The sequence below is a fragment of the Hippocampus comes genome, unplaced genomic scaffold (assembly GCF_001891065.2).
Source record: "Hippocampus comes isolate QL1 unplaced genomic scaffold, H_comes_QL1_v1.1 scaffold76, whole genome shotgun sequence".
In the NCBI taxonomy this organism is placed as follows: Eukaryota; Metazoa; Chordata; class Actinopteri; order Syngnathiformes; family Syngnathidae; genus Hippocampus; species Hippocampus comes.
Genome location: NW_017805277.1, coordinates 3,754,744 through 3,769,279, shown reverse-complemented (window position 1 = coordinate 3,769,279; position 14,536 = coordinate 3,754,744). Strand labels below are relative to the sequence as shown.

The 14,536-nt window shown below is 43.7% G+C and overlaps 1 protein-coding gene across 1 annotated transcript; it reads left to right on the top strand.

The window, feature by feature from the left end:
• Positions 1-282: 282 nt before the first annotated feature.
• b3galnt2 (beta-1,3-N-acetylgalactosaminyltransferase 2) lies at positions 283-12,959 on the top strand. The gene is made up of 12 exons (XM_019870499.1): positions 283-570; positions 961-1,087; positions 1,369-1,469; positions 6,968-7,167; positions 7,282-7,377; positions 7,443-7,553; positions 7,630-7,708; positions 8,104-8,287; positions 10,266-10,391; positions 10,475-10,634; positions 10,708-10,764; positions 11,710-12,959. The coding sequence occupies exons 1-12, from the start codon at positions 459-461 to the stop codon at positions 11,845-11,847; spliced, it is 1,491 nt and encodes a 496-aa protein (XP_019726058.1). The 5' UTR covers positions 283-458; the 3' UTR covers positions 11,848-12,959.
• Positions 12,960-14,536: the final 1,577 nt, after the last annotated feature.

Here is a 14,536-nt window from a genome sequence, read left to right as displayed (position 1 = left end):
CTGTCCATCTATCTATGGGGGCAACTTATGTTGACAGAAAGAACAAATAAATGATCTATTACATTGCAAAAAGTTGACATATGTATCCTCAATTTGTGAACATTTTGTTTGGTGGTGTGCCGTGCGATTTTTCGAAGTTAAAAAAAAGTTCCTTGGCTCAAAAAAGGTTGGGAATTACGTTCTAACGCCATTTTTTATTTATTGCAACGTACGCAACTTCACTGTAAACTACAAGTTCCAGAATGCACCTCGGCAAAGCTCTTCGTTACCCATTGGCGCAGCTCTCGTAGCGTCGGAGGCGGACGTGAGGCGGTGCTGAGAACTATTCCGAGTGAGAGCTGCAGAACTCAAATGAACCTTCCATTCCGAGCCGTCTTCAGTGCGCGCAGTGTCGCCCGGGAAAAGCCTCCTCTCCGCTTCAGCTCGACGCCACTTCGGGCGAATGAAGCATTCCGTCCATGCGGAGACTAGCTCTGGTTCTTCTGCCCTGTGCTCTCGCCGTACTGGTGCACTTGTGGTTGGCTCAGAAACGGTGCTCCACGCCGCTGGAAGACGACGACAAACACTCGGGTACTTTGACGCTTGACGGTGGGGCTTCACTCCCTCGGAGCCCGGCAAGTTTTTGGACTCAGTCGCGCGTTTGAGAACTTTGCTCTCGCCGACTCGCTTCGTCGGTTATTGTTGTTATTGTTGTTGTTGGTGGTTTGTGTCGTTAAAAAGAGACACGGACTTTACGCATCTGGTATATGCTTAAGCTTACATCATAGTGCGTGTTTTAGTTGCAAGTTGCAAAAATGTGACATCTGCGCGATGGTGGGGCGTTGCTAGGTGGTGTACGAGAGCTCAGCATCTCTCGCTTCCTGTCAAATCATTCCAGTACTTACTCCAAATTCTGACTGATGAATTCTAGTTTCTCTGTCGGCAAACTGTTCGTCCTTGCATGTGTTTTGTCCAATGCAGATGGGGCGGTACCGTCCTATGAAGTTCTGGTGGGAGTTTTATCAGCCAGGCAGCATTCGAAACTGCGACAAGCCATAAGGGACACCTGGCTGGGCTATTTGCACCAGCACCCTCACTTCAAGCAGAGGTCAGTAAGGTCCAGCTCCATCTTGTGTTTTTATTTTCTCCCAGGCTGGATTCCTAAAGTGAAAACAACGCCTGAAGCAGCTGGAAAAAAAAATATAACCAAACTTAGTGTATTTTCATTACATGACCAGCTGGCAATATTGTATACATCCGCCACCCCTCTGAAACCAAGATCATAAATGCAGCATGATGACCCTTGGGGCAACCCGTTAGTAACCATGGTAACTGGGAGTGGACTGATTAGCAAGCTTTTGGAAAACAATTGCATGTCTTTGTTTCCAGAGTGGGGGTGAAGTTTATCGTGGGTAAACATGGGTGTCCCATCCCAGAGGAGGACAGAGAAGATCCTTACTCCTGCTCACTACTCAACATCACCGAGCCAGGTAACAGAAATACTCCATCAACACAAATTTGTAGCTTTAAATGCATCGGCGCTGAGGGTGCAATCTATTACTTGCACGTCCAATTGTCAGTATTGAGCGGTGACTTGAGTTAGAAAGAAGCAGACTGAATGTGCGTTCTGAACAGATGCAAAACATCTTTTATTCCACCTCGCAGCTCAAGGTCACTTTTACTTTTCCTCTGCCTAGCAGTAGTGAAAGAATGAAATCCACGGTCAATGTCACTGCTGAGGCTGCGTCTGTGACGTACAATGTGAAGCATGAGAAAACATCTTGTGAAATCATTGAACAAGCTCAGCATCAGTTGGATGGTAATTGTTTATGTCTCTCAGCTTCTGTGCTGCACACCACTGCTTGGCTTCATGAAAACACGATTATGGCTAATCAGAATAGACTTTGTCGGCCTCGTGGGCCAAGGCGGTAACGTCTCATTTGTCCACACCTTTTCCCCAGCCGTGTTAATATCTGTAAGCACCATCGGATTCTATGCTTTGATGCTCGGACGCGCACGCCTAAAGGACATTGCTCGGTTTGTAAATTCACTTCGATATACAGATCAGTAAGCAGACTCATAAAAGCTGATTGAAGATGTCTGTTTGTACTCCATTAATCACGAGGATTTTGGTCATATAACTATCCGATTTGCACGGGTTGTACTGCTAGGGAAGAGACACGGCGGCAAGAACATTTACAGTCATGGCTTTTCATCCACATAGTATAAAGGTAAAGTTTGTAGAGCCCAAACATTCAGAAAGCCTGCAAATTAAATGGGGGGGGGGGTTAAAAAGCATCTTATGCAGGAGCATCAGTGTGATCATTCTAGAATGGGACATACCTTCTTAAGGAACGGACTGAACCTGGGGGGAGTGCATGGAGAACTCTAAGGAGAAAAAGAACCGTACTATGGCTCAATGGTCCAAAGTCCTCAATTTTGCATGACATCTGGGAATCAAGGACCCAGATTCTGGAGGAAGAGTAGAGTGGCAGGCACATAATCCAAGTTGCTTCGAGTTAAATGTTCCTCTGTCAGTGATAGTTGGAGTGCCATATCATCTACAGCTGTTGGGCCTCCCAATTTTCCGAAGGACATAATTAAGACAATATGTTTTAGAGCACTTTGGGCTGACAAGATGCTGGGGTCATACACCAGCAGAACTTGGCACCTGCTCCGACCGTCAGAAACACCCAAAGCTGGTTAAAATAACCATGACCATAGATCACAGGTGTCAAAGTCAAGGCCCAGGGGCCAGATCTGGCCCGCCACATCATTTTATGTGGCCCACGAAAGCAATTCAAACATGGCAAATTCCATGAAGCTTGCCAAAATATGTACCAAAATTTCAAATTCTCATATGTAATAAATGAGAGAGACGTTGTAAGCATTGTTTTGTTGCCAACCACCTCATTACAATCACTTAAACAATGGCTCCATAAACTATTATTCTTGACTTCTTTATATGATTTCAATCATAATGGCCCTCCAGGCAAAATGGTACCTAAGATGTGGCCCGCGACGAAAATGACTTTGACGCCCCTGCCATAGATCATTTGATTGATTGGCCAGCAAACTCACCAGATCTGAACCCCATTGACAATTTATGGGGTTTTGCCAGGCGGAAGCTGTAAAACACCAACGCCTTTGCCGCTGATGAGCTGAAGGCCGCTGTCCAAGGAACCCAGGGTTTGCTAACACCCGAGCTGTGTTACAGGATGATTGCCTCCACGCTCGACGTATTGATGCAATCATTCATGCTAGGGTGATGTGGTAAAATGTTTTGTACTTGAAAGTCAGAACAGAACAAGCCATACAAATGTAGAAATAAAATGGCTACATTGTTATGAGCAACAAAACACAGTCTACACTCTTAATAAAGAATGACAAGGTTGGAATAAACATCAACAAGCAACACATTGTTTAACATTGACTGTCACACAATTTTAATATGATTTGAATCCCTCCCATGAAAAACAACACGAAAAACTAATAAGTGACTTTGTGGGTAGGGGAAACTGTTTTCAGCCTCGCAATCTTGACTGCTAACTTGGTTACGATCGGCTGTTCAGGTTTGCTGAAGAAACTTATGCTGTCTCACATGAACCCAAGTTGTTGTTTTTTTAACTTATTTTTTTTTCCTCGAATCTTGGTTTTTTTTTTACAAAATGTCCCACCTATGGCACAGTTAAAATTTGGGCTTACACTGTACGGATGTCTAAAGAAGGCCCGCCAACGCTTTTACAGGACCTGCAGAGGCAACTCAAGGATTTTAACATCAACAAGGACAATCCTGGTTTGAGGCTTGTTATTAAATTCTTTTTCCCCTTCAGCATCTTATTCTGGTATAACTCCCTCACCAATCCAGAAATCCCCAAACTGTCCCATACATCAAAACAGGCTGGCCAAAATAATTGGTTCACCCCAAACTCACTTATCCAAATTATACGCCTGTTGTGAGCTTGGGAAGGTCACCCTCCTCACTCCCTCCACCACGCACTGCTGTCAGGTAAAGTTACACTGGCCCAGAAAAACACTTACCACAAAGACAAAAATGTATTCTCCCTGCAATAACCGCAGATATGGAAAAAAACGTTTTGTTTATCCCACCCAATAATGAATTTCTGTCACCATTTTCTCAGTAATAATACACTGTATAGCTATCTATGGGAATTTTAATTAGCACTAATGCTATCCCTGCAAGCCTGCGATAAACTCCGGGTTAATACTATACAGAATGACTCTTGGAAATGTGAAACAACAGGAGTTACCTTTTAAACAATTTGGTGACTATGGCACAAGTGTATTTTCTTTTGGTTTTTGTTTTGCACATTAAGGGCAAAACATTCCTGAATACATCAATACATAGTCATCATCAACGAGGCTACATTTGCATCTTATATTACTCAAAACAAACTAAAGTAGGACCGATCGCTGCTATGTGACACAATCCCATCAGCATGCTAATGGGCAGACAAAATAATCCTAATTGGTTTTGTGCATGGTAAATGTTTTGCCGATAATTGATCACAAACCAAAATCAGGCTTTATCAATATTTCAGAACAGCTTTAATTTGCCTCAGAAATAAATGACCAGAGTACCTTGCTGTGGTTGCAGCTTTTCTTCAAACCTCGGTAAACAATTTTTTTAATTTGTTTTTTCCGCCGTGAATGGCTGCGGAATAGTCCAGGCTTTCTTTTGCCCAAAGTTAGCTGGGATAAACGTCAGCTGACCGGCAGGTAGTGTATATAAAAGAAATGGATGGCGGCAGTTGTTCCCCACTTTACTTGGTGGGACACGGAAGAACTCCGCAATCATTTTCACAATTGTTTTCAGGTCCGGTCTGTCGAAACGAAATTCGGAAAACGGTCATCTTGACACATTCCCGCAAAAGCCAATTATGGAGCCCATCACACTGTTTGTGATTTTTGCTGCTCGTTTTGATAGCTGTAAATTGCTTTCTCAAAAAGAGTCGTAAAAGTCTCGTTCAGGTTATTGCCGTTGGTCCTAAACTGTTAACTGCAAAATGTCAGGACGCTCTTCTGTAATTGTGCCCGCCGACTGACCACCCGCGGCTTTTCTTGGAAATCACGTGTCTCGAAAGTAAAACAAGTATTTCTCAAGATCTGCAGGACATGTCCTGTAACTGTGCTTCAGTTTAATTGCGAATCCTCAATATCGTGTGGATGTGACACACAGAAGGCTTTCAATGACTCTTTTCGGAACTGATTACAACAACGATATCTGCTGAGCATCTGTCTTCCAAAGGTCTGCTTCCTTTGTGTGGGGCCTTAACAAAGCACCGCGCCGCCTCCTCTGTCATTGTGACAATCTCTGGCAGAATTTTCCATCCAAGTTGCAAATTATTCATGCCAATATTCATGTAAAAACAAAAATAGAATTTCCATGACTTTAAATCACTTAAAATTCATTCAAAAGGTGTGCAAAAAATTGAAGTTTACTTCAAAACTACACTCATCATAATTTCATATTGTTGTTAGCATTGCACAATTAAAATCGCCCGTTTTGGTTTTATGTGGTTTTTATATAACACTGTGATGTTCGCTTTTATAGACTTTTTTTTTAATAAGTCTGCACCGTCTTCCCATGCTGCTTTTTAAATTTTTAAATTGCGCCTCAGTTTGTCTCTTTCTGTTATGACCTTGAAATTGTTTGCCGTTTTCAGATGAATGTATCCTTGTACTTGGATAACAAGAAATAAAAAACCCCGACACTCTAGTGATTGAAATATTTCAAGAAGTTGCAATATTATTTATATTATATTTCGTGCTGGGGCAACGGTCTAATTCAGTGTTTGTGAATTTGGTAGATGCGCTCCGCCTCACTGGGCATTCTCGCTACACCCCCCAGCGCATCTGCAAGTTTGGTTACAAAAAGTAGACCAGATTTGAGACTACCTAAAATACATATAACTGTGCGCAGATGGTTTTATGGGATTTTGGTGTATTTGAGATTCAGCACCTCCCCCACGTGTGTGGTGGATGTCATCGTATTTCATTCAAAAGTTTGACAACACAGTGGGACAATCCCTCTGAGTTAAATTCATCCATTTTCCGAACCGCTTAATCCTCACTAGGGTCGCGGGGGGTGCTGGAGCCTATCCCAGCCGTCTTCGGGCAGTAGCCGGGGGACATTCTGAACCGGTTCCCAGCCAATCGCAGGGCACACATAGACGAACAACGATGCGCGCACACACTCACACCTAGGGAACATTTAGTGTGTTCAATCAGCCTGCCATGCATGTTTTTGGAACGTGGGAGGAAACCGGAGTACCCGGAGAAAACCCACGCAGGCCCGGGGAGAATATGCAAACTCCACACGGGGAGGCTGGAGCTGGAATTGAACCCGGTACCACTGCACTGTGAAGTCGACGTGCTAACCACTGGGCTACCGGGCCGCCCCTGAGTTAAATTAATTATTATAATTATTTTTGGGGGGAGTTTGTTCCCGCATCAAGAAAAGCGTTGAACAAATATTTAATGATATTAGCCGATGAACATATGGGAGGTCCCCATACAAAAACAAAGAAAATACTTGTTGCAGAGTGTTGCGTTTAGGTTTGTGTGGTTATTTTGAACGTCACTGGTTTATTTTCAAAAGTGGCTGGATCCAGCCTGTGCACGCACGCGCGCACGCACACACACACACACGCACACACCTTTCACTTTCATTCAGCACTGAAGAACATTTGCTCAACTCGACATAACAGTATCCCGCTTACCATTAATAGCCTCAATCTTTTAATTGATCTCCGGTATTTCAATGTGACTCTTTTACAATTCAGCATTAACTACACTTCCCACCCAGTTTTGAGTCCAATTTTTTGACAGTGAAATCACTTTACCAGGGGACATCTCTCTTCTCCTGTCACTTGGTCTTTCCTTCAAAAAAAATAAAAATAAGGAATGTTAGCATGCTGGCATTGTAATCACGCTCACGTCGTGTTTTCTGTGCCCTCTGACTCAGAGGCAGGCCAGGATGCAGAGAGAGAAATCGTGATGGTGTCCGACCCCATGGCGCTGGTCCCCTCTGATGTGTCCGCTGTCGCCCTGGATTTTAAGGTGCTCCACCCGGTGGTGATCACCAGGCTGGGGGTGTTTCCCCGAAGCGCTCAGCCTGAACTGAAGAGCAATGTGACTGTAAAGCTCCTGCAGCTAGATCAGGAGGTAGCTACTTTTCTTGCTTGATTTACAAGCTGTCCATGTGGAAATACTCACAGTCTCCTAATGAGCAGCTTTTGTCTTTTTTTTTGTTTGTTCTGTTTTTTGTTTTTTTTGCAGGAGGCGATAGTAACTGCTCGCTTCAGCGCCATCAGCACAGGGACCCTCGTAAGCGGAATATGGTACAAACCCGTGGAGCAGTTCATCTTGCCCAAGGTAGGTGTGTTTTTAAAATTGTCGCAACATAGGCCCTGAGAAAACAACTTGTGTTCATTATCCAGGGTTTTGAGGGGACGCTAGTGTGGGAGAGTTCCGACTTAGACGTACTGACCACAGTCAACTCATCATGTGTGCAGCTGAATGATGGGGGAGGCGTACTTAAGTTCTCGTCTGTAAGTAAAACAGTCCAGGTAGGGTTAAAGGTTAAGAAGCAAGCTCACGTCCCGCTTGTTGTTTTTGAAATCACAGATTGCAGAAGGCATACTGCCCCACAGAAGTGCTCTTGGATTTCCTGGTTTGGCTGGAGGTTTCACCTTTACCATTTACGGTTTGTTCCAGTGTCAACATTTCAAAACCTTGTTTTCCCTGGTACTTGAAGAGATTGTTTTTTTTTTTTTTTGTTTGTTTTTGTTTTTTCAGCCTCAGGGCTCTTACCTTCTCACCGACCGCTCATCTTGTTGTGCTCGATTATTGATTTTACACTTGTGCGGCTCATCAGGTTTTAGTTTAGCTCCAAACCGATTCTAGCTACTTTGAGGGAAACTGTTTTAGATTTGCGGTTTCGTGCTACCTTAAAACCACAGTTTTTTTTTCCCCTCACATATTTTTCTCCAGCAGGCATCAACGCGGCATGCACTCATGTAGTCAGCAGCGGTGCCTTTTGAAATGTTTTGTGGACTTTTTCTCTACCACCCAAGCTCTCTCCACCTGCTGTGACTCAAGACAGGAACGGTCTGTGTGAGCACCTGTGGGGCCGTCCAGCCAGGATGGAGCGCTACGCCTCGGGGCTGAGGCAGGAGGATGCCGCTTTGAAGCAAGAGAGCCTTAGGCACGGCGACATGGTCTTCGTAGATGTGGTGGACACCTACAGGAACGTGCCTTCCAAACTGCTTCAGTTCTACAAATGGTACGGCAAGTGCTAATGACTCTGCTTTCCGTCTCCAAATTGCCCTGGCCCTCCAAGGAAATCAGACCTCGAAAATGAAAGTGTGTCATTGCCTCACAAGCGTCCCGCTGTCAGAGGCATACTTGCAATCAGTGCCACTGTGTGTCATCAATTATCCAGACGTAAGCTAAACATTCCCAGAGTGAGGCCTAATCAATCAAAGGACGAAATGTGCAGCTTGTTAAGGGATTGGTGGGCTATTCATTCTATAGAAATATCACTTTCGACAGGACTACCATTGCATCTGCCACAAAGCAGATGCACTAATTGCTTCATGTCACTTGTCATCCATGTGTTCCTCATCTGTGATGTTTGTACCAGAAATGCATTGTCCCACGTTTGGCTCCATTTTTGTACATATTTCGAAACAATCTTTTTCCAAAGGCCGCACATCTCAAGACTTCCGAGATCTCACTGGTAGCAGTGCACTGTTTTTTTGCTCCTTCAGTCACATTTGATTATTTTCCAATATGGTGTGTGTGACTCTGTGCTGCTCCCACGGCGATGTTGGTTTAAATCCATCCATCCATCCAACCATCCATCCATCCATCCATCCATTTTCTGATCCGCTTATCCTCACAAGGTCGCGGGGCATGCTGCAGCCTATTGCAGCCGTCTTTGGGCAGGAGGTCTCGGACACCCTGAACCGGTTGCCAGCCAATCACAGGGCACACACAGACCAGGGGTCGGCAAGTCAAAATATTGAAGGAGCCATATTGGACAAAAAAAAAACCCAAAAAAAAACAAATATGTCTGGAGCCGCAAAAAAAAACAAAAGCCTTCTATAAGCCTTGTAATGAAGGCAACACATGCTGTATGTATCTGTATTAGCCTACTACCAAAATGACTAAGTTGGCGGTGAATTGTACATGAAAGGCGTTTTTTGGGTTGTTTTTTTTTTTGTGCAACAGCCACCTGCTTGGCATCCCGCCGTGCTAATAGAAACGTGTTTCGCAGGCTGTGACGCAAATCTTTGTCGACAGAAATGTTGACATTTAAATTTTATTCCACACATTTTTACAGCATTATAATACGTTAAGAATGTTTGTCATGTTTTTTCCCCCTACATAAACCATATTAAAACAAAAAATATATTTCCCTCCCCCATCTTTTTCCATTTTCAAACATTTTTGAAAAAGCCACCAGGGCGGCGCTAAAGAGCTGCCCTAGTTGCTCCCCACAAACAGCCGCGCACACACTCACACCTTGGGACAATTTAGAGTTTTTCATGAACCTGCCATGCATGTTTTTGGAACGTGGGGGGAAACCGGAGTAGTGGCTAGTGACCAGTCCAGGGTGTCCTCTGCCTCTCCCCTAATGTCAGCTGGGATAGGCTCCAGTTCACCCTAATGAGCGCACACGTCATGTTGTAGAAAATGAATAGATGAATGGTCAGTGCGATGGGCTTAGCCATAGTACCACGAGCAGTAAGGTCAGAGACTCAAAGTTCCTCTAAGTAATTGCTTTTTTTTTTTTGCTTGCTATTGTGGTTGAATTTAGAAAATGTAACACAACACCCCCTAAAATATAATTAATCCTCTCTCAAGGTTTGCTGAGGTCACATGCAATTTGCTATCAGTTCGTTCCGTGAAAGTTTTTGTGTACATTTTTGCCTTTGGGGCATTGACTGAGATTTTCACAGTTAATGTCACGCTATACTCTCAAGTCTTCAGATGGCCACCCTTCTGCATGTTAGTTCCACTTTCCCCTTGTGTGTCCTGAATCATCATCTCAAATTTCCTTACTGTGTGAAAAGAGAATTATCCGTTAAGTCTACTAGTCTCCCGACTCTTGTCTTTTCCCCTCAATAGCATCACATTTATCAATGTCAGTGTTGGCAAGGCACCTTTTGGGCTCTGGCCTGATGTTTTAAGTGGCTGTGTGCAATGCTCTTATAGTATCGCCGTTATTGAAAATACACTCATTCCCAATTTGACAGGTCTGTGGCAAATATTGACTTCAGTCTGCTCCTGAAGACTGATGATGATTGCTACATCGACGTGGACTCCGTTTTAATGAAGATCGAGCACAAGGGTCTCAAACGTAGCCATTTCTGGTGGGGGAAGTAAGTACAGACGACTAGGCGGGGTTTTGCATGATACCGTGTTTCTGCACGATGGCCAAAGATCACGCCCCAGCTTGACCCAGTTTCAGACAGAGCTGGGCAGTGGATCGCATTGGAAAGTGGCAAGAGCTCGAATACGCCAGTCCCGCCTACCCGGCCTTTGCGTGCGGATCTGGCTACGTGGTGTCACGTGACCTGGTGCAGTGGCTCGCCACTAACGCGCAGAGTCTTAAGGCCTACCAGGTAGCCCCTTGCTCACCGAACACCTTGCCGGAGGGCACATGTGAAAGGTGAGCTAACAAACGTGTCGTCATAGGGAGAAGACGTGAGCATGGGCATATGGATGGCAGCTGTTGGACCACAGAAGTATCAGGTAAAATCTGCCAAACCCATAAATTGGAAGCTAGCGAAGGGTTCTGTTGGATTGCCAAAACTTTACCTCATGCATGTAAAAAATCACCTCAGTCTGTCAAATTGCCACCATCATGTGTTTCCAAAGCAGGCAATCCGTTTATGAGAACATAAAATGAAGTGGACAATGCACACTGTATTTTTTCTTCATTGGAAACTGGACAGTAACACGTGAGACGATGCATTATTATTATTAGGTAATGGAAATACACTTTGCATTTAAATACAGGCTCCCAACATGCGTGTATGGAGAGAGAAGAGGAACGTATTTTCAAATAAAATGAGTCCCTGTATCCCAAATATATTCTGAATCATGTCCAGAATGTAATTATGATCATCTAGCAGTGCAGAAAATGCAACGAAATAGGGTTTGTCAGGATTTAAGTGCACATGACTAGAGGCTTACATCCTTAGGGGGATGTAATTACTCGAATGCCACTCAGTGGAGCGCAGACAACAATCCAAATTTGGATCTGCACAAAATTGTACACCTCTGTCAATACTCACCATCTGCATGGAGTATCATGCATTATTCATATGGACTTTGAGGACAATGTGGGAAAATTCCATATTTCTAAACAAGCATGGAAGTGCATTTCAACACGTAATTGATTTGACCCTGTACCCACCGAAAACTTGTGGCAATTTTTATTTTGTCTTTGAACGATGCTCGAACAAAGAAAGGGCATTGAAAACACACCTTCCGCGGTGGAGGTAATGTCATGCAAATGTTCAAACAAGCGAGTGCAGATGTTTCCCCACCTAAACACTCTGTGCTTGAATGCCACTGCGGCCTGTCACCGTGTTGTTTAATCTCCCCAACATGGAGGCTTGTTTGCGGCGTGTTCACTGAGCAAAATAAACAGTTGGCGACGGGCCGTGTTAACGCAACTCCTCTCCTGGCCAGGACCCCAGCTGGCTCTGTGAGAAAGAATGCTACCTGGACATGCTGTCGTCCCCCCAGCACACAGCGGAGGAGCTGCGTGCCATGTGGGACAGGAAGAGGACGTGCGGTGACCCCTGTGGATGTCCCTGGGGACAGTAAGGTTTGGAATCGCACGCCACGTGCAGCACTGCGTACTTGTGACATTCAGGCTTCTGCGCTTTTCTCCATACCTCAAATTGTGATTTCGTTGTTTCCAAGTTCACACTGTGTTGCCATGAGGTGTTTTGATCATTTCTGATACTTGGCACAAACTTTTTAAAAAGGAAAAGATGATATTGCTGTTCTTTGCCCTCCCCGCCCATCATTACTGTCCTGCCACCCGGTTGTCGTCGTGCAAGATAGTGACGTTGCCTTATTGTATTTGTAACAGCAGCATAGATTCTACGTGGACAAATCGTTGTACAATTTGCGAGGCAAACTTTTGAAACTTGACTCCTTTGCAGGACATAAAGAAAATGTCAAAAGAGATGAAAATGTTTCTTGTGTATTTTGAGGCCGAAGATGCACATTTATATTCTTGTTGGATCCACATTCACCTGGTATCATTTTATTTGCGTTCCAGCTCAACAACTGTGAAGGTCCACCGTTAGCAGATGCGCCATTTTGCAACCAAAGTCCATTTTTATATCTAAAAAGGAATAGGAAATCACTCTGAAGCAGCGTGCTGGTTGTTTTCCTAAGACATCAATCGTGAACCTGTGGAATATTTTGGGCGCGGAACAATTTACACTTTGTTTCAAATCTGGTTGACAGTGACAGTGAATTTCTATGTTTTTTTTTTCTTTCTTCACCTCCACAGATTTAGAAGAAAAAACTAATGTGACTGAAGTGTAGACTTTCGGCTTGAAGAGGTTTCACAAAAACGTGGCATTTTGCAGTAGCGGCTATTTTATGCAAATCCCATCTATCTTTAGGGGTTGCCGACTCTAGTTTCTCGTTTGCGGGTCTTGTTACCTTCACCCTTTTCTTCCGTTAAGTGAAAAGCACACTAGTTGAATACTCCAATTATTTTCATTGTTATTTTTTTTTCTACTAAGAGAAATGTATTGGACCATCACCCTTGGCCTTCAGAAGGAAAAACAACTTTTAAAGATCGCAACACACTGGATAAGTGAGGCTTATCGTTGTTCAAATCTATAATCAAGAGACACCTTCAAATGTAATGTCGGAGGGTTAATAGGTGGTTTATAAGGCGCAGCCCCCCCACCCCCCAAAAAAGTACCGGTATCACTTTTTTTTTTTTAACAACATAAACCAAGACTAACTAGTTCACTGATGAATTGTGTGATGTATCTGCTCACACTCAGCCAAATAACCTGACACTGGCGCATGCTGATGGAAGATTATCCACGTCTAATGTAAAAGTAATGTAAAAAAAAAAAAAGTTTCATGTTCTTCAATGTCTCTCTCAATCACTTGATCTCAACACTATGGATCAGGCTTTTTGCTCAATGTAGGCAGTAAGACTTGCAAACAAGCAGCAAGTGAAATGATGTCCATTAGCTGTAGACTAAACAACGAAGCTGTAATGGCTGTAATTCCAAAATGGTAAATGCAATGTTTTGGCGCAAAAGCTCAGTGAGTATAAAGGCAAAATCAAATCTCTGTCACTGTCCAAATTTACACGGATCTGGAAAGTGCATCTCACTTTTGAGTTTTGAACGCCTGCTCCCATACCAACTGGTGTTTTGCCCTCAGACAATAATCTGACAAGCACGCTCAACATGTATCTACCGGTACTTTGAGATGAAATGTCTTTTGTTTTGTTTGAGATGTTGCCCGAAAAATGCGCTCCTGCAGTTAAGCTGACATTTAAACAAACTGCCGTCCGTCCCTTGAGATTCAACCTCCTTTCATAGTGAGATAGCAAAGTCCCATCCGCGTGCGTTCTAGTCGCCTGCTTACATAAAGGAACACTCCCCCCCCGTCATGATTTTGTTGTCTTCTTGGTGAAGTGAGCGAGAAACGAGGGAATAACACGCAGATGAAAGCTCTCATTTGTGCTTGAGTGCTTCTTCAGGAGATGAACTTATTTCATTTGCCTAAGCGCCAGCGAACACTGATGTAAAAGGTTTAAATTACCAACACTCTTTTAATGTGTCCACCTACACGCTTGGCCAATGTGTCTATTCACAAGTCTAATTCAGCCTTTTTCGTTGGGCCTTCCGTCTCATGAATAGATATTTTGAAAAAAAAAAGTGTTGCAGTCACAGTGTCTTTTGCTGTGTGATGAACTGCCTCGTTTACGGATGAAGGAGAGACGCCGGGAGAAAGCAAGACGTCAAAGCCAAAGCAAGGAGTTTACTTATGTAGCGCATTTCATACACAAGATAAATCAATGTGTTACACAATTAGGGTTTTCTGACTCTTAAGGATGTTACACTCAGAGCCATCACGCCAATATAGCGGAGATGCTGCAACGGGTGGACACGAGACCGCCCCACACCCCACCCCGCCTTGCACAAATGGTAATACTTCTTTCTTATTACAGAACTTGCGTTCCGAAAAATATGCCGATTTAAGAAAACAAAATCCAGAACGATTTTCAAATCCCTGCCCGATGTCATTTTTAGATCTCCAGAAGCGGCCGTGTCTGGGCCTAACACGGACTTCTGGTCAACCTACTTGATAAGCTACGCTTGGAAAACATTTCAACTGTGTTTTATATCAGATTCTGGTTCTGTTTTGATGACTCAATTACCAAATGATGTTATTCTGTTGAATGTGTTTTGCAGATTAGTTTAAACATCTCTATATTTCTTTCTCTTTTTTTTTTTTTTAAAGCAGG